Source organism: Chenopodium album, chromosome 8 (assembly GCF_948465745.1).
Source record: "Chenopodium album chromosome 8, dcCheAlbu1.1, whole genome shotgun sequence".
Lineage (NCBI taxonomy): Eukaryota > Viridiplantae > Streptophyta > Magnoliopsida > Caryophyllales > Amaranthaceae > Chenopodium > Chenopodium album.
The window spans coordinates 49,335,143-49,362,772 of record NC_137841.1 but is presented as its reverse complement, the minus strand read 5'-3'; the positions used below and the strand labels follow the sequence as shown (position 1 = coordinate 49,362,772).

Below are 27,630 nucleotides of genomic sequence, written 5' to 3'. Positions count from 1 at the left end.
ATCAAGCTCTCTTAATTTGCTTTGAGACTTGGCATAGGCTGTTTCCAACCAAGCACCATGTTCTTTGCAAACCTTAAGAGCTTTTTCACATTTGTTCAACTTTACACAAGTATCTCTAAAGAATTCTTCTTCTTCTAGACATATATCTATTAAGACATCTTTAGAGAGAGTTTTAAGCTGTTTAGGATCAAGAAATACCTCTTTCTGGAGTTCCTCAAGGTAAGCCTTTTCATCATCTGATTTTGCCATCAAACAAAGATTGGTCGTCTCCTCTTCTGGTTGGTCATCATCTTCTTCTTCACTTTCTGAGTTTCCCCAGGCTGCTATCATGGCCTTCCTCATGTCTAACTTTTGATAGTTTGCTTTGCTGAATTTTTCTCTTACCTGTTCCTTAGCCTTTCCTTTTCCTTTATCATTTTCCCAAAGGGGACAGTCTCTGATAAAGTGATCTGGGGATCCACACTTGTGGCAGCTGTAGTCAGGCTTTGGGTTTGAGGTTTTTTTCCCGAAGTTCCTTGAGGTTCGGCCTTTCTTGAACATCTTTTTGAATCTTCGCACAATTAGGGCAGCCTCATCCTCGTCCACTTCTGAGTCTTCCTCCTCATCAGCCTTAAGATCCAATCCCTTGTTCCTCATGGGTTCATTGTTGACTCCAAGGTGTAGCTCATAGTCATGAGATAACCTGCTAGTTGTTCAATATTGAACTTTGTAAAGTCCTTAGTTTCCTGAAGGGCTGTCACCTTAGCTCTCCATCTCTCATCTTGTGGAAGACTTCTAAGAACCTTCCTAACCTTCTCATCTGTAGGAATCTATCTACCAAGGGAAACCAACTCATTTATGAGGTTAGTAAAATGGGTTAGCATCTCTTGAATGGTTTCCTTAGGCTGCATTTCAAATCGTTCATACTTAGACATAAGTAGATCTATTTTTGAGCCTTTAACCTCATTAGTTCCTTCATGAGTAATCTGCAGCAAATCCCATATTTCCTTAGCGTTCTTGCACCCCATAACACGATTGTGTTCGTGAGGTCCAAGTCCACAGTGGAGCAATTTCACAGCCATAGCATTTATTTCCATTTTATCAAAGTCCTCTTTTTCATATTCAGACATAGGCTTAGGGATTACCTCATTCTGAGCATTGGTTTTGGTGACTTCGAAATCACCAACCTCGATGACCCTCCAGACTTGATAGTTCTCTGCCTTGATGAAGATCTCCATGTGGTTCTTCCAGTAGGTATAGAACTTTCCGTTGAACATAGGAGGCCTCTGAGTTGAGTATCCTTCCTCGAGCTTTTCATGAGTATTCATTTTCTCCAAGACCTTTCTTCTTCAGGGTTTCCTGATTTTCCTAGAAGTTAGGCTCTGATACCAATTGTTGTTTTAAAGAATACTACAAGAAGGGGGGTTGAATTGTAGTATGAGAATTTAGCCAAACTTATAGCGGAATTAAAATTAAGTTAGCTAAAGGAACTGAAAGATTAACTAAAGGAACTAAAGAATGCAAGAGAGATTTTACGTGGAAAACTCCTTGGCCCTAACAAGAAGAAAAACCACGACCACTTGGGATTTTGGGAAATGACTTCACTATAATAGGGCAAATGAACCTATTACAAGCTAACGACTCAAACTCAAGTTCCTCTACGAACTTGAGACCCTGAGGAACTAGTCACCCAACTAGTTACTCTTCTCTTCTCTTTCTCCCTTCTCACTTCTCTGTTCTCTCTACTCTTTCTCTTCTCTTTCTTTTATCTTTCTCACTTCTCTTTCTCATACACAAATGTTCACTCGAACTTCCCCATTCCCCAAATTACAACTCGAAAGAAAAAAAAACTCTAGTATAAGGACATTAAGAGCACTCTAATAAACTTATGTGGAATTGACACTTGACTCGATTTGAAGCTTTAAAACTTATGTGAGCAAGGGGGAGTTTTTCCAACAGAAATCAATAGCTATTTATAGATCAACAAACGCTTTGGAAAATCCTCTTTGTGCAGCAACACCATTACGCCACTACTCATACCCACTAAGAAGATCATGTTTCTAAAATTAAGGAAAACATGAACTCCTTAATGTGCAAGACCATGACTTGAAAAAAAATCATGGAGGAGTAGGCCGCAAGTTTTTAGAAAACGTGGGTGATTTTATTTTCTAAAGATATTTTCGAAAATCAGAAATAAAATAAAATCTTTTTGGTTAAGAAAAAGATAAACATTAAAGACTTAACCACTTTCCTAAAAACTAGCCTGCACAATTTTATCTTTTAAGACTAATTCCACACAGATTTTTTTCGAGTGCAAATAAATATCTTATACTTACATAAATCCTAAAATATAAAAATATATTTAGTCTTCATGTTCTCTTATGAAGCTTCTACTCCGAGGCTTCTGTTCCTTGGGAGGAACTTCTCTTCTCTGATGAGGCTTCTTCTCTGAAGCTTCTATTCCCTGAGGGAACCTTCTCTTCTCCAGTCTTCATTTCTGAAGCGCCAGTTCCTGTGAGGGAACTCTTCTATATGGTTACCTCTGCTTCTGGCCTTCTTGTTCCTCATGGTATTATTACAAGACACTTCATTCTCCTACTCTTTGTAACTGAGTACACACTTAAACAATCAAGCACTTATTAGTTTGTAAGTAAGTGAGGTTGTGTCATCATCAAAATCATTAATTCCAATAGATGGGATTTCATCAGAGACACGCTAATGGAAATCAGATTTCCAATTCTTTTAGTGGATACCATAATGGAATGCATCACTACATCTTCTATGAGGTTGCCATGGAATGGAGAACCGACTCACATGTTTACTCCAACTAGGGGTATACAACAAGGGGACCCATTGTCACCCTACATTTTTGTGCTTTGTATGGAGAGGTTAAATCATATTATTGAAGAATCCATTATCCTAGATAAATGGAAACCAATTAGAGCAAGTCGTGAAGGGCCAAGATTATCAAACTTAGCATTTGCGGACGATGTTATACTGTTTGTAGAAGCTTCAAAAGACCAAGCAATTATTATTAAAAATTGTTTGGCTCGTTTTTGTGACTCCTCTGGTCAAAAGGTGAGTAATGCTAAATCTAGAATTTATTTCTCACAGAATGTGGGGAATAATGTGCAAGATGATATAGTCAGGGCTTTGGATATAGAGGCAACAACAGACTTGGGGACATATTTAGGTATGCCAACTCTGACTGGTCGTGTGACAAGGGAAACATTTGGATACCTTTGTGAAAGAATTTATAGAAGATTAGCAGGCTGGAAATCGAAACATCTTTCTCTTGTTGGCCGAATTACTTTAGCTAAATCCACAGTGACGACTATGGCATCATATGCTATGCAAACTGCTCGAATTCCAAGAACTATCTGTGATGACATTGATAAAAGAACTAGAAGGTTTATATGGGGAGGAGATGAAGAGAAGAAACGAATTTACCTCATATCTTGGGAAAATCTGCAAAAACCAAGAGAATTGGGGGGACTTGGCATACGTTCATCAAGGCAAGCTAACTCAGCATTCCTCACCAAACTTGGCTGGAGACTCCTCACTGAACCAAATGCCTTATGGTCAAGAGTTCTTCGAAACAAATATTGCAAAGGGCGGATAGATATAGACATGTTCGAAACAAAAACAAACATGTCTAACGTTTGGAAAGGTATTACAGAAAATGCCCATATCCTATATAAAGGGGCAAGAACGGCTGTTAGTGATGGATCAACAACACTTTTTTGGGACCACAGATGGGCTTGCTCAAAGCCACTCCGAGAGCTGGCTGTCACAACAATACCACTTGACATAGAAGGAGCTACGGTTGCTGAAATGTGGAATGAAATTAAAGGGTGGAAGTGGGAAATATTTGCTGATTTATTACCTAAAAATGTGCTAAGAGAAATTGAGGCTCATGCCTTAATTAAAGACCCTGATAGAGGAGATGTTTTCTATTGGGCTGGTAGTTCAAAAGGTGGCTTTTCAATTAAATCAGCAATGCAAATTATAAGGCAAGATAATGAAGAGCACGAAGATGGTTCATGGAATTTGGTTTGGAGACTGAGAGTTCAGCAGCGAATTAGAGTTTTTCTATGGTTGGTTCTCCATGACAAAATCATGTGTAATGCCAACAGGTTTAAAAGAGGCCTGACAGATGAACCTTGCTGTAAGCTCTGTCCTGAAATAGAGAAAAACACCCGGCATGTTTTACGTGATTGCAAGGCAGCTAAGGAAGTTTGGCGTCAGGTAGGAGGACCAGCCCATGCTCCAGATTTTAGAAATGGCTCACTAACACAGTGGATAGTGAGGAACATCAGAGTACAGCAGCACAAGGATATGTCTCCTGAAATCTGGCCTACCTACTTTGCCATAGTAGTTTGGTGGATTTGGAGATGGTGAAACGCAGTAGTGTTTAATCGATCCAATGATATTCCAATTGATGTAAGACAATTTCTCTTACAACGTTTTGAAGAAGTGTGGTGTGTGCTTGGAGATGGAATTACAAGTTCTTCTCAAATTACTGCTGCAAGAAGAGAAGAGTATATCAAATGGATTGCTCCTCCAATGGATTGGTATGCCTTAAATTCTGATGGTGCAGCGAAAGGATGTCCTGGCCTGTAGGGGGAGGTGGTTTGATCAGAGATACTACAGGAAGGATGAAGTATGCATACTCTCTTAATTTGGGGAATTGCTTTGCTTTCAAAGCTAAAGTATTAGCAGTTGAATATGGTCTGGAATTGGCAAAAAAGATGGGAATTACTAAGCTCCAGATCCAATTAGATAATCAAGCTGTAGTTCAAATTCTGACTAATTCGAGTGAGTATAGTGGCGAATGTATTCATGATGTGAATCACTGCAAGAAGCTAATTACAAGGCCAAAGTGGAACGTAGAAGTGAAGCATGTATATAGAGAAGCAAACCAAGCTGCAGATTGGCTTGCCAATCAAGGAGTCTAGCAGAAGAACAAATTTCAGTTGATTCAAGTCCCACCCCTAGCTCTAGGGCGTATTTTACATAATGATGTAGTAGGTGTGGCTTTGCCACGTTTTGTTCCCCCTTAGTTTAGCTTTTGTTTTTCCTTTTCGGGCTTCGGCCCTCGTGTGCACCAAAAAAAAAAAAAAAAAAAAAAAAAAAAAAAAAAGTAATTACGGAGTAACACACTATCTAGAAAGCCCGAGGATTTTTCAATCCCTTCCACTTTTCTCTTGTCCTGTGCAATTCCCTAATTCAAAAATTTCCCTGTAAACAAGCTTCAAGCTATCAACAATGGAGGCTCTTACTAAAATCAACTATAAGCAGCCGCCATTGCCGCTCTCTCCCCGCTACCATAACCGCCCATCTTTCTCAACACCCATCTCTTCAATCTCCTTCAACACCAAATTTTCTCGTCCTTTCCCCATTAAATCGTTGTCATTCAAAATTAGATCTAGTTCATCTCCAAATCAATCGTCAATGGCTGATATCGCGAAAATTTCAGCAAAACCTAAAACCCTTAACCCTTTCTCTCTCCTCAAAACCCCTCTTTCAATTGCCGTTGCCGCGACCGCAATTTTCTTCTCTGGGTTGGGTTACAGGCCGTTGATTGCAAGAGCTGAGCCAGCTGCACCGGCTATGGTTGAGACGTCAGAGAAGGGAGAAGATGTAAGTTTCAGCGAGGAGAGAGAAAAAAAGCTTGAGGAAGCTGTTGCGGCGAACCCGAATGATGTCGAAGCATTGAAATCGTTAATGGAAGCGAGAATCAAGAACAAGAAGCTTCCAGAGGCAGTGGAGGTGTTAAACAGGTTGATTGAGCTGGAACCGGAGGATGTTGAGTGGCCATTATTGAGGTGTCACATGTACACCTATATGGGAGAATCGGAAATGGCGAAGTCGGGTTTCGAAGAGATCATAGCTAAGGACCCGCTTCGTGTTGAGGCGTTCCATGGTCTTGTAATGTCGGTTTCGCAAGGGGAATCGGATGGGAAGCAGATGGAGGAAGTCACTAGGAGGATTGAAGAGGCGACAGAGAGGTGTAAGAAGGAGAAAAAGAATGAAGAAATGAGGGATTTTAAGCTGTTGATGGCACAAATTCGAGTTATTGAAGGGAATTATGTGGAAGCATTGAAGGTTTACCAGGAACTAGAGAAGGAAGAGCCTAGAGATTTTAGGCCTTATTTGTGTCAAGGAATTATTTACACATTGTTGAGGAAGAAGGATGAAGCAGAGAAGCAATTTGACAAGTATAAGAGGCTAGTGCCAAAGGGTCATCCTTATGCAAAGTATTTTGATGAAAATATGCTTGCTACTAAGGTATTTTCACAAATGGGAGAGAATGAAAGAATGAAAATGGGGTCACAAAATTAGTTGCTTCAGTTTAAGGAACTTATATTCAAGTTTTGGTTTTTATATTTGATTATGTTTTAATTTTATTTACGGTGCTAGTTTATGTGTTAAGAGTTTTACCATCATTAGTGGAAGATTGAAAGAAAATCGAATTGAGTTATTTAGTGACAAAACTATGAGTAGTTTTGAGTATGGCATTGTAGTACATTGAGTAATTTTCTGTCAGAAATGAAAAATTTCAAGGCTTGGTTCCATGTTCTATACTGCTTATGATTTTCATTTGTGAAGAGTAATTTCAGGACTTGAAAGCAAATGTCATCAACAATAACAATAGTTATTTGTTCTTAGATTTTCATGAATCAGCGTACCTTTGATTTTCATGGGTAGATTGCATATTGGGTTGGCCAATATATATTACATATTTGAACTAGTTTTTGAGGTTTATATGTCTACGACAAGCCAAAGAAAATCCAGGATGATGAGTTGTTATATGATAGTATGGTACATTGTATGGAAGTTGAGTTATTCGGTTAATAAACTACTAATGTACAATGCTTGCTTGCAAGTTTATTTGATTATCATACACTGCACGAGTAATATCAAAAGGAAACCCAAGAAGCAATAATAATTCAAAACAATATTTGCTTGTTAATTTTTGCAAATGTGCTGATATCTTTAAGTTTGGTAGGGGTTGCATATTGGGTTGGCCAATTTATGAGCAAGTTTTTCTAGTTCATTCTTACTGGTTTTGCTAGGGGACTGGGGAGAATGATAATTTTATCCTCTATCTCTTAATTTTGCTAGCAATTTGCCTTAGATCATCCCTGATTTACTTACATGATTTCAGCATTCCAGTTAGAAGATATTCCTAATCTATTTTTGAGCTATGTTTCTTATGCATATCTTCGGCAATTATGTAAAAATATTGAACTTTTTGATTGAAAAGATAACACTGAAAAATAGAAATGGTGAAGTCACACTTGGTTTTAACGTTACGTTGTCAGCCGTCAGTGAAGCCTCTCCAAACAAACAATCTACCTTAGCCTCACAACAGAGTTTAAGCCATTCAAATTCACTCCTCTCAAGGCAGGCAACTTAAGGTGATGAATGCGAAGTTGAGAGAGCTTGTAAAATGATTTAAGAGGAGAGAGAATCTGAGAATATCAACCAATTCCCACTTAAAATCTTGAAGGTAAGAGGTGATATCATCAATTACTTGTATTTTTTTTGTTATGTTTGCCAGATGCATAACCCTAAATATATTCCTTTATAAACATGAGTAATTTGGTGAAGTTCTTATTCAGGTGATGTTTGAAGATGAGCATGTTAATTTTTGTAAAACATTGTACATGATTTAATTCATGATCTTATTTTATGTTAAACTTTGTAGAATTGTAGTAAGAGACATTAAAGTTGGTATGAAGTAGCAGATTAATTGATTCATATTATTCTATGGGAAATCAGGAAACGGAATTGTCTTTTGTTACTATGTAGTATGTACAATATAGGATGGGCTAGCCTCAGGGGCGGACCCATGAAGGAACAAGGGGGGACCATTGTCCCCCCACTTTCGGGAAAAAAAAAACAGAGGAAAAAAAATTTAGGAAAAAATAAAAACTGGAAAAATAGTTATATAAAATTGAGTGTAAGAATAAACAAATTGTTTGCCTTAGCTAAGTTGGTAATGGGCTAAAAATAGTTAAGGCGCCCAATTTTTTAGGTTTACCTAGATCAGGGTTCGAATCTCCCTTGTAACATCATTCATTTTTTTTTTAGAGGTGGTAAAAATAAAAAATTCCTTTATTTTAACCAAACCACTCGACTACTCCATTATTCCTATTTCCCAACCACGAGGCACAAACCACCATCCACGCAACCACGAGTCACGGACTGCAACGAGCATCTTCGGCAAATGTTTGTTAAGAAATTAACATCACAAGATAATATGGCATTCGAATCCCCCTTGTAACATCACTCCTTTTTTTTGGGGGGGTGTTTTATTTCAACCATACCACTCGACTACTCCCTTATTTCTATTTCCCAACCAAACCCAAATTACTTGTATTGTGTACCCGTTTTTTTTTTTAAATAGGTTGATGTTAGTTGAATTATCGAAATTGTCCTCCATTGTCAAATTTCTAGGTCCGCCACTGGCGCCTAGCCTGTACCCTGTAGCTTGACCAATTAGTAGGCTTGATAAACAAGAAAAAGTTTAACCTAGTAAATTGCCAGTATGTTGTATAAGTTTAGGGGAAATGAGTTCATTTCAATTCGTGCATTTGAGTACGAGGACAAGGTTTTTTTTTCCTTTAATTGAGTCATTGATATAGTTGTTCATGTTGTGTTGTTATTGTTTATGCTGTTACCATGTTGAATGTGAGTGTCAATGAATGTGGAGAGAATGCTCTAATTATAATAATTAAACATCAAGGTAAAAGAGAGCAAAAATGAAGTTCCACACTAAATCAGTTATGTGTATAATTTTATTTTTTAAAAATTTTAATCTTTAATCGAGTTGTTGCTATAGTTGATGTTGTAGCAGTTTTATTGTTTATTCCATTGTCATGTTGAATGTAAGGAATGTGGACTGTGTAGATATCCCTAACCTATAAAAGCCCCAAGAACTAAGTAAGGATTGCCTCAAAGTGATGCTTTGCTTAGCTACAGTTCTATTGTGAATTTGCCCTCGAAAGTAACCTGCAGTGTTTGGACTTTTTGCCCCCCAAAAAGTCCAATTACATATTTGTCCTTCCGTGTGGCATGTGCTCTGATCTTCTACATCCCTCTTTGTGTGGTCGACGTCTCTTAGATTTGCTTCACTCTTTGCCTGCCTGAATCTCTCTCTCTCTCTCTCTCTCTCTCTCTCTCTCTCTTTCATTTCATTTCCCCATCCTTCCCAATAAAAGGTCACTTTTCTCACCAAGAGCAACAGCTACAGCCGCTGAGAATTGCGAAGAAGGCTCATCCATGCTTTGTCTTATCATCATCTAAATCAATTTTACGGTTCGGTTCATCGTTAATTTATTTGTTATTTTAGTCTGTTAGTTCTATTTTCCTTTCAATTTTCGTTTTTAGTTTATACAAACTGAGTACGATTTGGGTCTCCTCCATTGAAGTGGCTTATGAGGTAAGGTTATTTTCCAACTATTGAAATCAATTTTACAATCTAGAGTCCGTTCTTTTTTATTTTGTCAATTAACTGTTTTTCCTTTCAATTTAGTTAAATTTGATTTTCCTTTTTTAACTTTAAATTTTGTTGTTTTTACTTTTGTTTTGTACTACTTAAAAAAAAAACAAATAATAATAAAAAAAAAAAGGAAAATTTGTCAGAAACAACCTTTTAAAGTGTTTTTTTTATTTAAAACAACCTTTTAAAATATATTTTGCAACTTCAGACCACATTAAAATTTTTTTTTACAAAAGACAACCCAAAGCAAGTTTCCGGCGTTGACTGAATCTTTTCCGATGTTGACTACGCATGTGCAAGACACGTGCCTCATATATTACTTAATACACCCAATTTTCCTCCAATAAAAACCCCTGCTTCTCTCTCCTTCCTCTTTGTCGTTCAATTGGAAAAAAAATTGCAGAACAAATTCCTCTAAAGCTGTTTGAATATGGGATTTCAAGGTGTCAACCAAGCATTTCATCAATTTCAAACCAGGTATCGTGGTTTTTGTTTTTTATTTTACTTTTTTTTTCTGTAAATTGGTGTTGCGAAAAATTAGGGTTTTTTTCCCCAAACCCAGGACGGAAATTCTACGCTTGTAAGTTCTACAAACATGAAACCGGTCAAAGGGGATGCAACACGTTTGAGTGGCTTGATGAAGACATTCTTGACTAGCAAAGGGATGTCACTAATGTCTTGATTGCAGAAAGGAGCAAGTAAGCCACTGATTTAAGCATTTTGAAGGCCAAACTTATCACTAACAGAGCATGAGAAGCAAAGGTTGTATGAATAATCGGACAAAGTAAAGAAGAAAATGCTCAAGAAAAATGAAAATCTTCAACAAACTAATGTTGGAATTCAAAGAAAAAGAAAAAAGAAAAAGAAAAAAAAGAAAAGAGGATAAGCAATAATTGAGAAAGTTTAAAACTTTAAACAAAAAATGAATGCTTACTCTACTTGGAACCTCGTAATTAATGGGTTTTTTTGTTTTTTTTTTTATTTTTTTTTATTTATTTTTTTTTATTGGAGTTAATTGGAGGAAAATTGGGTGTATGAAGTAATATATGAGGCACGTGTCTTGCAAATGCGTAGTCAACATCGGAAAAGATTTAGTTAACGCCGGAAACTTGCATTGGGTTGCCTTTTGTAAAAAATTTAAAATTTTTTTTAATGTGGTCTGAAGTTGCAAAAAATATTTTGAAAGGTTGTTTTAAATAAAAAAGACACTTTAAAAGGTTGTTTCTGACAAATTTTCCTAAAAAAAACCACTTTAAATTTATTTTCTGTTTGAATTTTTGGGTTTTAATGGCCATTTAATTCACCTACGCACAGTGGCGGAGCTATTTAGGGGGCCTGGGTGGCGCTGGCCCCCCAATTTTTTTTATTTTTTTTATTAATTTATTAAGTTAAAGTTGTAAATTAATAGGTTAAATACAATTTTAATGCAATAAATAACATCAATTAGCTTTGTCATAGTGGTAATGCGTTGAGTTTGGTGATCATTTATTTTTGGTGATCTATATCGATGGATTAATCTGTATGTTTTTGGCCTATTTTTGGTGAGTTGAGTTTATTATTATTTTTTCAAAATGAGAGTTTAGATTATTGGGGTTTATGGTATAATAGGATCAATAGTTTCTGATGGGTTTTGATTTGGGTTTGCAGCTAGAAGACGAGGAGATGGTTATGCCCCATTCTGATGTCGCAGTACTACTTCTACTACAGGAGAAACTTATTGTGAAGAGCTATGAGGTTGGGAGATTAGTAAGACTGCTACTTTATTATGTGATTGTTTAGTTGTTTTGATTTGTGTGTGTGTGTGGCATAATGAGCAAATAGTTATTAAGCATTGGGTATGAGGAGGGCCCATGCTGCATCCACATTTCTAGCCCAAACGGGCTCTCGTGTGAGGGGGCGTGATAGAGTATAAAAACATATTTCTGGGCCTCAACCATCAGTTTAAGCTTTTGGTTGAGTTGGTCCTTTAATATGGTATTAGAGCTACGATTTTTTTTTTCCCTCTTTATCATCATGTCTTCTGATCATCAAGCTCTTATTCCCAACTCTAATGATCCTTCCAAACCTTTCACTATTTTTCACCTTCACAATGCAATTAAGCTTACCCCTACCAACTATATCGCTTGGAAAGCTCAAATTCAAGTCACGTTATTAGGCTATGACCTATACAAATATGTTGATGGTTCTTTTCCCTCCCCTCCTGCCTCAATTAATAATGCTGAAGGTACCTCCCAAGCCAACCCCGCTGCCCTTACTTGGTTTCGCCAAGATCGTCTCGTCTATGGTGCTCTTGTTGGTACCCTATCTCAAGAGCTTGTTCCTCTTATTTCTCAATCGGCTACGGTTCAAGAGGCTTGGAATATTCTAGCCTCTACCTATGCAAACCCATCTCGTGGTCACTTCAAACAAATCAAGGATCATTTAGCAAAAATAACCAAAACAACTCAAAGTATTTCAGAGTACATGCAAGCCATTAAGCAATGTACTGATCGTCTTGCCTCCATGGGAAGGCCTATGGAACATGAAGATATCATTGATAAGGTACTTCTTGGTCTTGATTATGATATTTATAAATCTGTTATTGATGCGGTCAATGCTAGGGATGCCCCTATTTCCTTTGAAGAGCTCCATGAGAAGCTCATCACTAAGGAACTTATGGCTGCATCATCAGTTTCATCTACTCCATTCCCCACTTTCAGGTGGAATATTAAGCACTGGGTATGAGGAGGGCCCATGCTGCATCCACATTTCTAGCCCAAACGGGCTCTCGTGTGAGGGGGCGTGATAGAGTATAAAAACATATTCCTGGGCCTCAACCATCAGTTTAAGCTTTTGGTTGAGTTGGTTCTTTAACAATAGTTACAATGTACCTGCAGATTATGTCTCCAATATGAAACTTTTAACAATTGCTAAACTTTAGTAAGCAATTTGGTTGTTTTTTTTTTCCTTCAGCTTGCAATTAAGGCAATTTTTGTTGATAACTAAGCCTTAATTATACCATTCTGAGCTATTGTTTCTATTTGTCAAATATTTGTCTTTCGAATGTGTTAGGTTGGTTTTAATTTTATTCTAGAAATCAATTCAAGGTTTATAGGTTCTTCAACATTGTTTTTAACAATGCCTTATTGAATGCCTTGCGGAAACTAATATAAGTAATATCAGTGGCATTGGATTTGGCTTTGGTAATGATTGGTTAATTTTTTAATTTCATTAGTTTGCTTTGTTTTAATCTTAATTTTGAGGTTTGAACTTATGGTTCATCATTTTTCTTTTTAAGTAATGGGTTGATTGTAATTGTGCCTAAATTTAATATCCCTTTGATCAATAATCTATGTTTGTTACTTTTCAATTTTAATACTTAAATCTTAATTGAATTGTGTGTGTGCATGTTTATTATGTGATCAGCTTTTAGGGGTTGAAAAAGTAGCTCATTGAATAAAGTGTGGGTTATCCTTTTTATCTCATTGCTCAGTCTATGCTTCGTATGCTAAATGACAACTCGTGAATGCTCTTTTAGCTGAGGTAGGGAACTAGGTAGGAGAACGGAGTTATTTTGAAAGTGACTTTTCTTATCTATGCATGTTATGGTCACTGTATAAACTTTTGCTATAGCTCTCTGAAATTCAGTGAAATGCAAAGTGAGGTGTAGTTGAATTTATTGTTTCTTGGCTTTTGGTTGGTTTTGTTCTGACGTTTTTGCCTTCAAAAATAGTCTGCACTTTGCTATAAGCTCTTAGAGATATATATGTGTATCCAGCATGCAAGTTTAGTGATATGCTTTTAAACAAAACTTCATGTTTTCTGTGAACAATCTTGCAACTCAGATCTCTTGTGGTTTCATAAGCTCTTAGAGAACTTGCAAGCAGCATAAAAAACAGGCGTCATTGCTCTCCATCAATTCTCTTTGGACAAAGTCAGAGACAAGTATGCAGTGAGCTCACTAACTGTAGCTGGGGGTATTGCTGTTTGGGGTTCTGTTGGCATAATCTATGTGAGTCATTTCTGTCTCTGCTCACTTATCAAAAGAGTGATTTGTTGCATGGATTGAACCTCTATATGAAGTATATAATTTGTTAGTCTTGCGACCAAGTAATCTTCAGTGACTTTGGTTGAGAGGGGTGACTATTACATGTAGAGAAATGAATTATTATGTTACAATAGACTATCTATAACTTAGGCCGATATGACTGTAAACTGTTGCTGAACATTTCATTCCAACTGGTTGATACTAGGTGCACCCCTGGCTTACTAGGGTATTAAAAAAAAATGCATGATGGCAGAGTGTTAGAATGATCCATTTTTAACTAAAAGCTGAAACTATGTTCAAGTCATTTTTGTATCGAGGCATGAAAAAAAGCGTAAAGATTAACTCCTTTCTTAGGGAATATAGAATAATTGTACTATAAAACATACTAACAGATGGGTTAATAAATTGCTATCTTGTAGGCAATTTACAGGCTACCTTTTTTCCCAGTCAATTTTGAGCTTGTAGGTTTGGTTACAGAGGGTTAAATCTCAACACCCATTAACTAATTTTATAGGATTGCAATGCTGTTAATCTACTCAAATCATGTTTAATCTGAATTCACCTGTTGTTGTTGTTGTATTATTATGCAGTGATTTGTATACCAGAATCTAGTCTTCAATCCATTAGATCGAATTAAATTATCACTCCTACAATCTTATGCCAATTATCACATCGTATTTAATCCTTTACATTATGTTTCAGGGAAGCTTTGCTACAGAAAATTTAAGGCACATACAATGAACAAAATCAACAAGCAGACAAGTTAGCAGGAAATTTGGAGATGTATGCCCAAAAGAGTTGAACAGAGATTCTGCAAAAAAAAAAAAAAAAAAAAAAAAAAAAAAAAAAAATTGCATTTGAAATGGAAAATCCTACTACTCTTTTGTACTCATAATTCCTCTAACATTAAGTAAACTCTTGTAATTTACCCTCTCTCCCTCTAATCGAAAGGCACACTCTTGTACCTATATTCTTCTAAAACCCTATGTCTTAATTTGACCATCATCACATAATACCAATAATATTTCATGCTTTTCGCCAACTTCATGCCTTATGTTATTCATAATATGCATCATCAGAACACAATGCAAGTACAACCTAGATTGATTGAGTATATCGGCAAACAGGTCATTCGGGTCTGGTATGGGCTGGGTCAAGTTCGGGTAAAAAAGTTATCGGGTCAAGATTGGGTTGGGTCATTTCGGGTTTTGGGTTGATTTCGGGTTGGGTCGGGTTTTGGGTCAACATTTTGGGTCGAGTTCGGGTCTGGTCAAGTTCTGTTCGGGTCAGTTCGGGTCGGGTTGAGTTTCGGGTCGAGTCAGATCGGGGCGGGTCAATCTTCGGGTCAGCTTCGGGTCGGGTCATATTCGAGTCGATGCATTGGGTTGAATTCAACTCTATATACTACATTTGTTTCATATTATTTACATCGATTTGACATAAAGTAGAAAGGAAAAATGTCTAATAGTTGCAAATAATATGAAACGGAGGTAGTATATATTTATATATTTTTTGACGAGAAACTCACTATATTTATTAAGGGTACTTTTTTCATGGAATACAGTAATTGTTTGAATTTAGATTATTTTGTAAGTTCCTTTAGTATTGAACATTATGTCATGTACGCATTATTATTGCATTATTTTTTTTTTCTAGACGTGAGAATTGTGACTTTTATTTCGAGCTTTAGTTAATTTTTTTAATCTTATGGACAAACTCTGTAGAATAGTCGTTAAATTTCAATCTTTTTACGATTTTTTAATAAGTTATAGAGATAAAAGGCCGAAGAAATAGAGAAAAGTAATGCTCAAAATATGTAATTACTTACACTGTTAAACATTACAAATTAATACAAAAAATTTAAGTCAGTTTGGTTGCGGTTTTTTTCTATTGCGGTTTGCTCACGTCAAGTCTTTAGCTTAAATAGATTCTGGTCTTTTAAGGTGTAAGATAATTTTGGTTTGGGTCATTTTGGGTTTCGAGTCTATTTGGGGCAATTAATTCAAGTTAAAGGTCAGGTCACTTTGGGTAACGGGTCAACTTCGGATCCGGTCGTTTTGGGTCGGGTCATTTCGGGTTTCGGGTTAAGGTAGAGTCAATTCCACTTCGGGTCGGGTCGGGTCAGGTTGATTCGGGTTTTGGGTCAATTTCGAGTCACTATTTTCGGGTTGATTTCGGGTCATGGGTCGGGTCATTTGGGTCGGGTCATCGGGTCTGGGTCAGAATTGTCAGGTCTAGACTGATGGAGCTAGATAAGCTACACACTTATACTAACCCATGAATTTAAGATTCAATTACAAAAACTTGAGCTATAGAATCACTAACAAAACTGATATCTTCATTATTTCATTTTAAGAAATGGTTACATACTTCAAATTTTTTTTTTTTTTTTTTTGCCAAATTCTTTCTTATATACTTCAAATTATTTTCTTTTTGTCAAATTCCTATAAGATTTCGGAGGATGTATAAGACATATGAAAATAGTTGTAGAATAGTGTAATTCTCCTTAGTTGGAGTATTCTCATTAATCAATATATATAGGTATGTACAATCCTAATTACGAGAACCCTAATTACACAAGATATATCTTTACAGAATATTAACAAGATAATATTAACCTATTATCTATTGAAGCGGGAGAAGATCGAACGCTGAGATTGTCTCTGAAATCAAAAAATAGTTGCAAGGTAACCCTTTTGTAAAAAAAATCTGCATATTGGTGTAGGCGTCGTTCGAAGTGCGCCTATGTTAAGCATGTTGTTAATATACTTGGCACTCATAGGAAGTGGGAATTGACGTAATATGATTACGGACAAGGAAAGTAGGGAGCCGCCAACAAGTTTTTAAGGAACTTGTAAACCGTTGACGGATCATAAAAGGCAACCACGAATAAAGGGACAACGATAGGAAACAACGATTGACTCGTGAAGGTTACACCCCATTAATAATCCATGAGATTACTAACCCCACATGGTTCAGAACCACGAAAGGAGGATCGGGGATGATGGTACGAAGTGAGTCACAGAGTCACATTTGCCCGTATTGGCCTCTACTCGATTCTTATAATGAAAAGTGATTCCTGCGATCTCAAAGGAATGCAAATAAAATATTTAGTTTGCTCCAATCTGTTGTTAAGCTAAATTGGTTAAATATTAATGCAACGCATGATTCTAAATTATTAGTGACCACTTGATCAACACAACAAGATTAAAAAAGAACCTAAACCGGTTGTCCAAATTATCTTATTAGGAATTGATATTTAATTACCTATTCCCTTTAAACATGCAATATGGTGATCAATAAATATCTAATAGAATAAACATTAATATTGGAAGCAATTCAACAATAAATTGTTAGTAAAATCAAACCATAATAAACCTAATCATGATAATAGCAACAAGAATAAAAATAAGAGTAATTAAGTAATTAATTACTCACTTTCTGCGTTTCCTTGAATTTCTACATTATGAATAAAATGTTTGTAACTTCAATAAATATATAAATCAAATTGAAACAATTAAATTAAGTAAAAAGTAGAGTTGATTTGGTCCAACCCTCAGTTAATTATACCTTTCACGCCTTGGTTTTGAAAGGAATGGTGTCCTTCGAACAAGTATATTATACTAATAGTGGGTTCAGAATTATTAGAAAGCTAATATATTCAGTAAGGTCAAGTGATCGTAATGCCTGGGTGGAGGCCGCTTCCGATCAGTAATATTAATGCATAATTAATATTACAGCTTAATCTTAACTGAACCCTTCGGGTCACACCCAAGCAACTAACAAATCAAAGTGACGAATTAATTCATAAAGGAATTAATGACTCGACCGAGAAATTTATATTTTGACATCGGAAATTCGAGCTTGGAGCGTCAAAACCGAGCGTCAGAGAATCTCAAATGTCGAGCCAAAATTTAGGAATTGGCGAGACGGGAAAATGCTTCAAGTAACAAGTAAAAACTCTAGCCACGCAAAAACAAGGGAAGCGCACCAAATAAAAGTGTGCCACGTGGCAGCACGCCATGTGGCAGCTCACGTGGCAGCCACCAAGTGGCAGCGCGCCATGTGGTAGCGTTCCACGTTAGCAGCGCGCCATGGTGGCTGTTTTGGGTAATTTTACCCATGCCACGTGGTCTAATCAGACCTTGACACGTGTCATACCCTGGTTGGTCCAAATTGGGCCAATCTCCTTCTGACACATGTCCCTCCTAGAACTTTGGAGAAAAAGGCGGCCTTCAATGGCCCAAATCGCGATAAAGCTGTAATTCGGCACACCCTAGAATGATTAGGTTAGAGTGACCTAATCAAGGGCACTTATTCCAATGACCCTATAAATAGGGAGATTTTCCCCCATTTTTGGGGCATCTACAATTATTTACAGCATACTCTACAATCTCTTATATCAGAGAATCACCAGATCTCAGAATCCGAGAAAATCTCACCTCTTTTTCCGCACTTACTCCCATTTATCTTCAAGTACTAACTTGATCGTCGGAGGCGGAGCTCTAACCACCCGGAGTCTTCGTTGTTTTTGCAGGTACAGGCCGCGCGCAACCAGTCTCTGAGATGTAACTCTCCCAAGGGACAAAAACACCGAAAATATTTGGCGCCGTCTGTGGGGAGAGTACCTCAAGGATGGTTCAAGAGTTTGTACCACCTCCTGACCGCCAGGTTAACCAGCCGGAGGTCTTTATTGACCAAGAGGATGATGATCCTTAGATCAAAACCTACATAGCCAAAGATGTCTCTCTGATTACTAAGCGCATCCGTCCCAGAGACACTCTGGAACGGGGTGCAAGCCAGGAGTATACAAGTCGACCCTCTTGTCAGCCGATAAGGGAAACCCATACGACAGGCGGGTCTGCCCCGGTCACCCGGGACGAACTCATGAAATTCATGACTAGTTTCAAGGGTGAAATCAAGGATCTGATCACCAAGAGCAAGGCTGGCCCAAGCAAGGGCCAGTCGGCAAGAAAGACTCCTCCAGAGTGGAGAAAGCCAATCAGGGACAGGCAGCCAACTCCTCATCCAAAGGACAAGGAGACTGGGATCTTTGACTGGTCCAAGATTCTTCTACCGCCAGAAGAATACAATAACCGCTCGCCGGGATGAACAGCCAGTGGGTAACAAAACATCAATTTCTGACGCTCGAGAAATCATCACCCGCAGGAGAGGTCAACAGCTATCTGAGTCAGCCTATACCTCGAGCTTTCCAAACAGCTTCAAAAATACATCTGCAGGGAATGCTCAATCCTTGCATGAGAGCCATACAGGCGGTAATACTGTCCACTCTGGCCCTCAGATGATCGGGAATGCACTCTATGTACCCCCTATGGTCTACGATCAATATATATTCCCCTCATTTCATGCAGCCGACCCTCTTTGGGGGTCAGGCGGCATTCAATGTCAAACCTTTGGACTGGCAGGTCCGTATGCTCAAACTTGGTGAACAAACTTCTACGTTCACCAAGGAGATAACCGAAGCTGCACAGCCGGCCAAGGTTAAGAATGTGTTGGTTGGTGCTTATGATGGTACCATCAACTCGAAGGACCACCTCATGGCCTATTCCAACCTCATGCACATGCAGGGGATGGAGGAGGCTATGTGGTGCCGGTGCTTCCCGGCTACATTGAAGAGCATTGTCCAACAATGGTTTGGAAACTTGCCAACCGAGCGCATCGATAGCTTCAGGAAGCTTGCTTTCCTGTTTGCCTCCAACTTCTCGATGAACATCCCTGTCAAAAAGACAAGTCTCGATTTGAGCACCATCCGGCAGGGAGATAGAGAAGGACTCCGCTCCTATATCAGGCGGTTCAACCTGGTGAGAATCCAAATCCAAGGGCTGTCTGACGAGGTAGCCTATACAAAATTTTTCAAGGGTCTGAAGGATGGGTCGACCTTTAAGTTCGACCTTGTCCGCAAGAGGGTTTTTACACTTTACGAGGCGTTGATAGAGGCAGAAAGCTTTATTCAAGCTACCAACCTCTGCTCGTCCAATCATCAGTCGGACTTATATCACTACAAGAAAATTTATCTATAGAGGCAAAATTTTGAGGCAAATAATTTTTCATAGCCTCTAAAAGATATATTTAGCATCAATTAAAGTATGATTGTCTCTAAATGGTAGTTTTTGCAACAGTGGATTATATGATGCCTCTAAATATTCTTTTTTGCATCAATGAAGTTATTGTTGCCTCTAAAGGTTAGTTTTAGCATTAGTGAATTTATATTTGCCTCTAAAAGTTCATTTTTAGCATTAGTGAAACTTTGATTGCCCCTAAAATTTATTTATAGCAATAATGAATTTTATGTTGCCTCTAATTTTTTTTTTTTTTTTATAGCAATAGAGAAATGATGGTTGCCTCTAAAAGTTTTTAAGCGAACTTTAAAAAAAAAAACGGAAATTGTATATATAATTCATGAATAGAGAAATAATTAAGTGGTTATTCTTCTTGTGCAAGCCTTGTACAAAAGCCTTTCATTTGGAAACCTTTTAAGCTTTTTAATTCCATTTTGCAACATTTACTTGGTTAGTTTTCTCTCTATAGATCTTACCTTTTGGTTAGTTTTCACACCCTCCATCGCTCAGATTAAAGTAGCTTAATAGTTTTTAATTTTTCGGAGTAAATTTGTATGTATAGACTATAGATATCACAGAATTTATGTGCAAAATTTTTAGAATTATATCGGATAATTATACTACAATTCAAGTAAACTTGTTTAATTTCATAATTTTTAGTTATTATTTTTATTCTAATTAATTGGCTTGATAATTCATTAAGCTATGATCATCAAGGAATTGAAGAAGAATCCGGATATTTAAATCAATTCACTGGAGTTCGAAGGTTGTTGAGGTAGAGTCAATTATTACGCCCTTCTTCATATCACACTTTTCGTGTAACAATATAATTGTCAAGTTGTTTTTTGTTTTTTTTTTTTTTTTTTTTGTGCAAATCAATTGTCAACTATCTAACATCTACAAGTGAAAAAAGGAGGCACACCAAGTCAGACACTACTTCTAATGGTATCCATGTCCCCAAAATTATACCCTTGTATCTATATCTGCCTCTATATTTTATTTTTTCAATGTATTTACAATATACTTTTGGTATTCCTACAATGAATTTAATATGTATCTAAATAAATATTAAGAGTAGAAAAATAAGGCAAGACTATCAACTACTCCATAGATACTAGCACATACAATAAGAAAGCTGCGAAAGTTCTATAAATTACTACTCATAAAAAACTCTTATTACGGCAATAATAATTTTATTGAGACAATATCTTATGGTCCATTCCACTCTGTAATTACTTGGAATAATTGATGGACTCCTCTCAAATCATTATATTAAAAAAATAACATCACATATAAAGTAGCTAGGAACCTATATTTAGACGGCAATAGTTTTACAATTATATTAAAAGAAAAAGATAATAATAATAATAAAGGGTCATAGATATATAGTATCTATATAATTAGTTTCATCATGATCATTGAGCTTCGGAACATCATAGAAGTTTCTTGGTGTGGTCTTAACTATAACCTTCCAGTTTGGCTTCAAAACATCATTGACATAAAATACTTGGTGAGCTTGTGTAGCTAAAATGTAAGGATCATTAGCTAACAACTTTGATGTATTAACGCTTACGAAGTCAAAACAATCGCTATTGATCCCTCGACCATGACTATGCACATCCCACCAGTCACACTTAAACAAAGTGACGCGATTTCCTCCAAGGTATTGAACTTCTATGATTTCTTGTAAGAGGCCGTAATAATCAAGGGTTGATGATCCAGTTTCTCCATTCACAACGATCCCACTATTTTGAGTTTCTCTTCCCCTTTCACTATCCTTTGCACGAAACATAAATCCATTAACCATGTAGCCGTTTACAGAAATCACTGCACGATCTGGACCTTGTGCTAATGCTCTTAAGTTAGTAGTAGCACTTAGATGGTTATCCTTTGATAAAATTGTCACCTATAAGATTGATAAAATATATAAATTAGAAGATTATAAAAAAAAAAATGATGTTAAAAATACTTAACCATAATGTATTAAAAGATTATCTATGTTGTAATCAAGGAAAGCATAGATTCACCAAAGAGAACCACACAAGATGCTTGCATCAATAATACAACAGTTAATTTCATTAAAACTTTGTTTAGCAGTACATCCTCAAATCCAAAATTTATTATGTCATTAAATTTGTGTCTAAAATGAAAATGGGGAAACCCAAATCATTATCAAATCACATGGACTCAACCTAGCTCTTGCAATTAAAGTGATAATGTTACAAAAGCATGAGCTAGTGTAAGAAACATCATTTTCTAAAATACTCCGTATATGACTAAAAACATAAGAAGCCATCAAAAACACCAAACATGAATCATAGTTTAATTAGTGGGTCCTTTTTATTACTACTACTCAATTGAATTTGGAAATGAAAAATACACTGCTCCTCAACCCCAAAATTGTATATGATTATAACAATGCACCTCTCATAAACACAACTCTAATATCCCTCCTTTTCCCCCTTCCCCCTTCCCCCTTTTTTCAGGGGCATTACTTTTGTTCAGATCACTAAAATGAATGCAACATTGTACTGTAGTAGCAGTTTGACATACTTGTGTTGATTTATTCTAACTCACCCAACTAATGTTGCTGCCACTTAAAAAGATATCAAGAACCATCCATAAATCATATGCTTTCTTGATTTTTGCACAAAGACATATGAGATTCTATTTCTCCATAATAAAGATCATGAAGCAAATCCTAATTCATGCTGGAGTCATACACATCATATATACCAAAATAAATTACAACTACTTTTCAGCAACTAGATCAATCACTGTGATCTCTACACCATTTCATGAAATAATAAAAGATATATTTTCAAAATTGAAAACATATAAGAAATAAAAAAACACTTACTTGATCTCTAAACCACTTTATAAATTCTCTTTTATGAGAAGAAATCATCCTCTTGTTACTTGTAGCATTGCGAGTGTACTCACTGTGATTGATAATTAGTAAAGTTATATATTTTCTATAAAAGTAAACTTTATACTTACTAAAATATATAAAACTTACTCAATAAATGGTAGTACTTCGTCACAATTATTCAGAACATAAAAGTGAATTTCTTCCCATTCCTTTGTAGTAAGTAAACGAGGACATTCCTTCCCGAATGCTCTACCTCTTGTCTCAAATATAGGTAGAATATCAATTGGAAAAATTTCACGATCATCATAAATTCTATCTTGTTTGTTAAATTTTGTCTCTATATCCTCCATATATCTTGAACAAAATGTCAAGCATTCCTCTAAGAGATACCCTTCTGCTATTGATCCTTCAGGGTGACCTTTATTGCGTACATACCCTTTTAATTTTCCAAGATACCTATAAAAAAATTAAACATTACATATTTATTTATTATTATTACTATAAAAAAATAAAAATAAAATGAAAATTTTCTACCTTTCAATGGGGTACATCCAACGATAATGAACTGGTCCCGCAATCAAAGCTTCACTTGCAAGGTGAATGGGTAAGTGTAGCATGATCACAAAAAAGGAAGGAGGAAAATTTCTTTCTAGCTCACATAGGGTAACCCCAATTTGTTTTTCGAGTTTCTCTAACTCATCAATCTTTAAAGCCTTAGAACATAACACTTTGAAAAAGGTGCTCAACTTAGGCCAACCACGTATAGAAGAGGCAATAGATGCTCCATAATAACATGATAATCATGGCTTTTTAATCCAGAGAGTTTACGTTCTTTAAGGAGGGAATTTTTTGAAATATTTGAAGCATAGCCATCTGGAAACTTCACACTAGTAAAAAAATTACACAAATCTCTCTTTTATTCCAAAGGTAATGTATGAGGAGCTGGAGGTAGCTCTTTTGATTTATCAGGATGTGTTATAGGGTGCAATGACTTTCTAATTTTCATTTCAACTAGATCAAGACGTGCACTCAAATTGTCCTTAGTTTTTCCTTCAATATTCAATAGTGTACTAAGTAAAGTTTCACACACATTTTTTTCTATATGCATTACATCCAAATTATGACGTATCAAAAGACTACTCCAATATGGCAATTAAAAAAAAATGCTCTTCTTTCGCCATAATTTCTTTTGTTTTGTCTTTTTATTATCACACTTTCTCTTTTTCTTATTACATTCAGCTTGTTCAGCATCAATTTGCTGTAACACTTCCTCACCGGATAATGGTCTAGGTGCAGGTCTCAGCTCTTGTTTCCCATCAAAGGTTCTTCCATCATATCTCCATTTATGATCTAAAGGTAAGAATCTACGGTGACACATATAACAATGTTTATTTCCATTTGGTAACCACTCAGAACTAGTATCGCTATTACAAGACGGACAACCAACAACTCCTCCCGTTTTCCAACCTAATAAATCACCATAGGCAGGATAATCACTTATAGTCCATAACAAAGATGCATGCATTTTAAAGTTCTCTTTCTTTGAAGCATCATATGTTTCAACACCAACTTCCCAAAGTAATTTTAGCTCCTCTATTAAAGGTTGCAAATAAACATCAATCTTATCTTTTGGCCCCTTAGGACCTGGTATAAGCATTGAAAGAATGAAAGAATGTTGCTTCATACAAAGCCGTGGAGGTAAATTATATGGTATAAGAACTACCGGCCATGTACTATTAGCAATATGACCATTTCTAAAGGGACTAAACCCGTCACTTGCTAACCAAAGGCGAACATTTCGAGGTTCGGAGGCAAATGAAGGATATTTTTCATCAAAAAATTTCCACGCTTTAGAGTCCGTTGGATGTCTCATTATACCATCAGGATCATCAACACGCTCATCACTATGCCATCTCATACTTGCTGCAGTTTTAGATGACATATACATTCTTTGAAGCCTGGGAATCAAAGGAAAATAACGCATTGTCTTTCTAGGAGTCCTTCTAGGCTTACATTGTGACGTTGAAGATTCATTATTACGTTCATCAATTTTCCATCTAGAAGCATGACACTTTACACATTCATTAGCATTAGCATGATCCTTCCAAAATAGCATACAATTATTAGGACAAGCATCAATTTTGATAGACTCAAGGGAAAGGCTTTTTATCATCTTTTGAGCATCATAAAAAGATTTTGGCAGAAGGCAATGCTTCTTTAAATAGATCAAGAATCATAGACAAGCTTTTATCACTTATTCCACCTAAGCATTTTATGTGGAATAACTTAAGCAAGAAAGACAGTTTTGAGAATTACTTACAGCCAGGATACAACTCTAACTCAAGATCACCCATTAGTTTGTAAAAGTTTTTTGTTGCTTCCGGAGGATCTTTGCTTTCACTCACACCAATTGTCTCGTCCCCCACGACATTGTCAGATTGTACTCCAAAGGCATCATGTAGCATATCAGACATGACATCATGCTCATGCAATGGGTATTCATTTGACTCATCTATAATATTATCAAGAATTGTTGAATCATCAACCCGTTCTCCATGTCGCAACCAACGTGTATAACTCTTAACAATCCCAAATTTAAGCAAATCTAACTCTATTTCGTCTCTACATTTTCTTCTTTCATTGTTGCATTTAACACATGGGCAAGGCACTACAGCTTTGGCATTCTTTTGTGAAAAAGCAAATTCTAGAAACTCTTTTACACCAATCTTGTACCTAGGGTCACTTTTTTTGTATTGCATCCACTCGCGATTCTTTGACACCATGATCTCCTATATAATTATCATATTAAAATGTTTTTATTAGGTTTTTTTTTTTGGTAAGCATGTATAAACAAGTTAATTACATTAAAGATGTTGTAACATAACTGCAAATAAATAATCACAAAATTAAGCAAACAGAAATTCAGGAAAATAAACTATTTATAGCACATAAATGACAATTACATAATCAATTATACACAACACAAAAACAATGAAAAGAGTACTTTCAAGAACAAATCTTTCTCCAAATAAGTAACAAATCAGGTGGTTCTCTTTGTGTTCTTTTTGAAAAAAAACTGGAAATACTTCTTTCTTGGGATCTCTTCATTAAATTAGATTTCTGAAATCTGTAGCAATGTAGCATTATTAAGTAATTAAGCTTGTGGTTTAAAAAAAAAAAAAAGGGTTTATTAAGTTTGTATTAGAACATATCATTATTAATTTATTTCATAGTTGCAAGTTCAATCATCATTACAGCTTCAATTTAATTTAAAAAAAAAAAAATAGAACTTCAACTAGGCAGTAAGGCAGTTGGCAATTGGCAGATTCAATTCAACAATTCAACAATCAACCTACTTCACTAATTGAAATCTACAATTCATTTCAATTATTCAATTTATAATTGAATTCATACTCAAAATCTCAAATTCTAACCATTTAACCAACAAAAAACAGAATCTAATTGAAACAAGAGAAAGGAAAGAACTCAAGAAGAGAACCTTAATTGGAGCCTTGGAGGAGTTGGAACCTGAGAACACTGAACAGTGAGCACCCCCTAAACACCGTCACTCTGTCAGGTCGCCGACTTGCCGCCGAGAAGAACTCCGTCTCGGTGACTCTATGACTCGTGGCTAAGCAGGGAACTTGATGAGTACGTGCTAAGATAGAGGTTATTTCACTTTCTATAAATTTTCTATAAATTTTTGGGGCTAGTGCTGTTGAAATTGAAGATATGGGAAGATTTGCTGGGATGTTTTGGTTTTTGGGGAAATAGTGGCGGTGGAAGATACTAAGGCCAACATTGTAGGGGTTATTTCACTTTTTTTTTTTTTTTTTTTTTTTTTTTTTTTTTTTTCAATACTGGCCTATGAATCTATAATACGAGTATACGACATTAGGGATGTCCTTTTATTTTATTTTTTAAATTGGTATTTATTTCTTTAAATTTATGTAATAAGTCCAATACAACAAACATACTATATATATTTATTGTAGACTAAGCTTATAGGCTTATAATATAAAGTATTGTTAGTAAGAGAAAAAAATAACAAAAAAAAAAAAAAAATTAATGTGGGTAGGGTTGGTAGGAAAGAAAAATAATACTTCCTCCGTTTTTTTAATATTGCACCACTTACCTTTTAAGGTAGTTTTACATTTATTGCACCATATCCATTTTAGGAAAAGAAATTTATAAGTTCACACTATAAATACCTAATATACCCTTGCTTTTCAACCCTTACTTTTATTTTGTGCATACAATCACATGGGCAACTTGGTATTTCTACCTTTCTCTCTCACCCTTTCTTCCACTATCAAAAAATTTGTGTCAAACCCTTATGGTGCAATAATAAAAGAACGGAGGAAGTATAATACTTGTTAAAGTGGGGTTAGTGTGAGAGAGAAATTATAAAATAATGATGGATTTTTTCCTAATATAGAAGTGTTGCAATTAATATGAAATGGAAGGAATATAACACTTTAAATAATTAACACGTGTGAGTTTTTATAGATTTTGAGGGTTTGTTCACATTTATTGAACTGAGCTAAACTGAATTGCACTGAACTGAGTTGATTGGAGCTGAACTGAACTGAACTGAACTGAAATAATTGGAGCTGAATTGAATTGAATTGAACTGATCTGAAATGAATATTTTATTAGAGAAGGAAATTAGGAGCTGAACTGAACTGAACTGAACTTATTGGAGCTAAACTGAACTGAATTGAAATTAAGCTGTATTGAACAGGCTATAAGGCAAAACTAGCTTATGTGTAGATGAATGAGAGTATAAAATTAACATATTTCCTTATATTGACTAAACTATGACACTACATACATACACTAAGGGCCTGTTCTGGTTTATTGAATAACAATTAAGCGGTACTGAACTTAAATGAATTGAACTGAATAGAGCTGAAATGAATTGTTTATGAGAGAAGGAAATTGAGGAACTAAATTGAACTGAACTGAATAGAGCTGAAATGAATTGTTTATGAGAGAAGGAAATTAGGAACTAAAATGAACTGAAATGAACTGATTGGAGCTGAACTGAACTAAAATTAAGCTGAAGTTAAGTTGATATTAACTTAGATTATGTAATGTGAATATAACCAATTTGTTATAATTAAATTTGAGTGTGACAGTTGCACAATAAATAAAATTG

General features: G+C 35.9%; 2 protein-coding genes and 1 long non-coding RNA gene across 8 annotated transcripts; 2 read left to right on the top strand and 1 right to left on the bottom strand.

The window, feature by feature from the left end:
• The first annotated feature begins 5,201 nt into the window (after positions 1-5,201).
• On the top strand, positions 5,202-6,562 carry LOC145641851 (protein SLOW GREEN 1, chloroplastic-like). The gene has a single exon (XM_081692843.1). It carries the CDS (start codon positions 5,248-5,250, stop codon positions 6,322-6,324), a length of 1,077 nt encoding a protein of 358 aa, XP_081548969.1. The 5' UTR covers positions 5,202-5,247; the 3' UTR covers positions 6,325-6,562.
• Positions 6,563-9,007: 2,445 nt separating this feature from the next.
• On the top strand, positions 9,008-14,550 carry LOC145641849 (uncharacterized). Of its 4 annotated transcripts, none has more exons than XR_014115565.1 (5): positions 9,088-9,967; positions 10,053-11,031; positions 11,138-11,224; positions 13,315-13,481; positions 14,220-14,550. It is a non-coding gene; the product is annotated as an uncharacterized LOC145641849 (long non-coding RNA). The 4 variants fall into 4 exon arrangements; XR_014115567.1 differs by having other exon boundaries at positions 9,106-9,967; positions 10,053-10,188; XR_014115566.1 differs by having other exon boundaries at positions 9,008-9,967; positions 10,053-11,236.
• Positions 14,551-20,846: 6,296 nt separating this feature from the next.
• LOC145641848 (uncharacterized) lies at positions 20,847-26,109 on the bottom strand. 3 transcript variants are annotated; one of them, XM_081692841.1, is made up of 5 exons: positions 25,969-26,109; positions 23,004-23,215; positions 22,617-22,925; positions 22,458-22,539; positions 20,847-21,503 (listed from the first exon to the last, which is right to left on the bottom strand). In XM_081692841.1, exons 2-5 carry the CDS (start codon positions 23,084-23,086, stop codon positions 20,973-20,975), a joined length of 1,005 nt encoding a protein of 334 aa, XP_081548967.1. In that variant the 5' UTR covers positions 23,087-23,215; positions 25,969-26,109; the 3' UTR covers positions 20,847-20,972. The 3 variants fall into 3 exon arrangements, with proteins under 3 accessions (XP_081548967.1, XP_081548968.1, XP_081548966.1); XM_081692842.1 differs by lacking the exon at positions 23,004-23,215 and having other exon boundaries at positions 25,969-26,104; XM_081692840.1 differs by lacking the exons at positions 20,847-21,503; positions 22,458-22,539; positions 22,617-22,925; positions 23,004-23,215 and adding an exon at positions 23,273-25,258 and having other exon boundaries at positions 25,969-26,094.
• Positions 26,110-27,630: the final 1,521 nt, after the last annotated feature.

Bases quoted from the DNA above. Each gene is read 5' to 3' on its own strand.
- LOC145641851 (XM_081692843.1), top strand. From the start codon at position 5,248: ATGGAGGCTCTTACTAAAATCAACTATAAGCAGCCGCCATTGCCGCTC.
- LOC145641848 (XM_081692840.1), bottom strand. From the start codon at position 24,642: ATGATAAAAAGCCTTTCCCTTGAGTCTATCAAAATTGATGCTTGTCCT.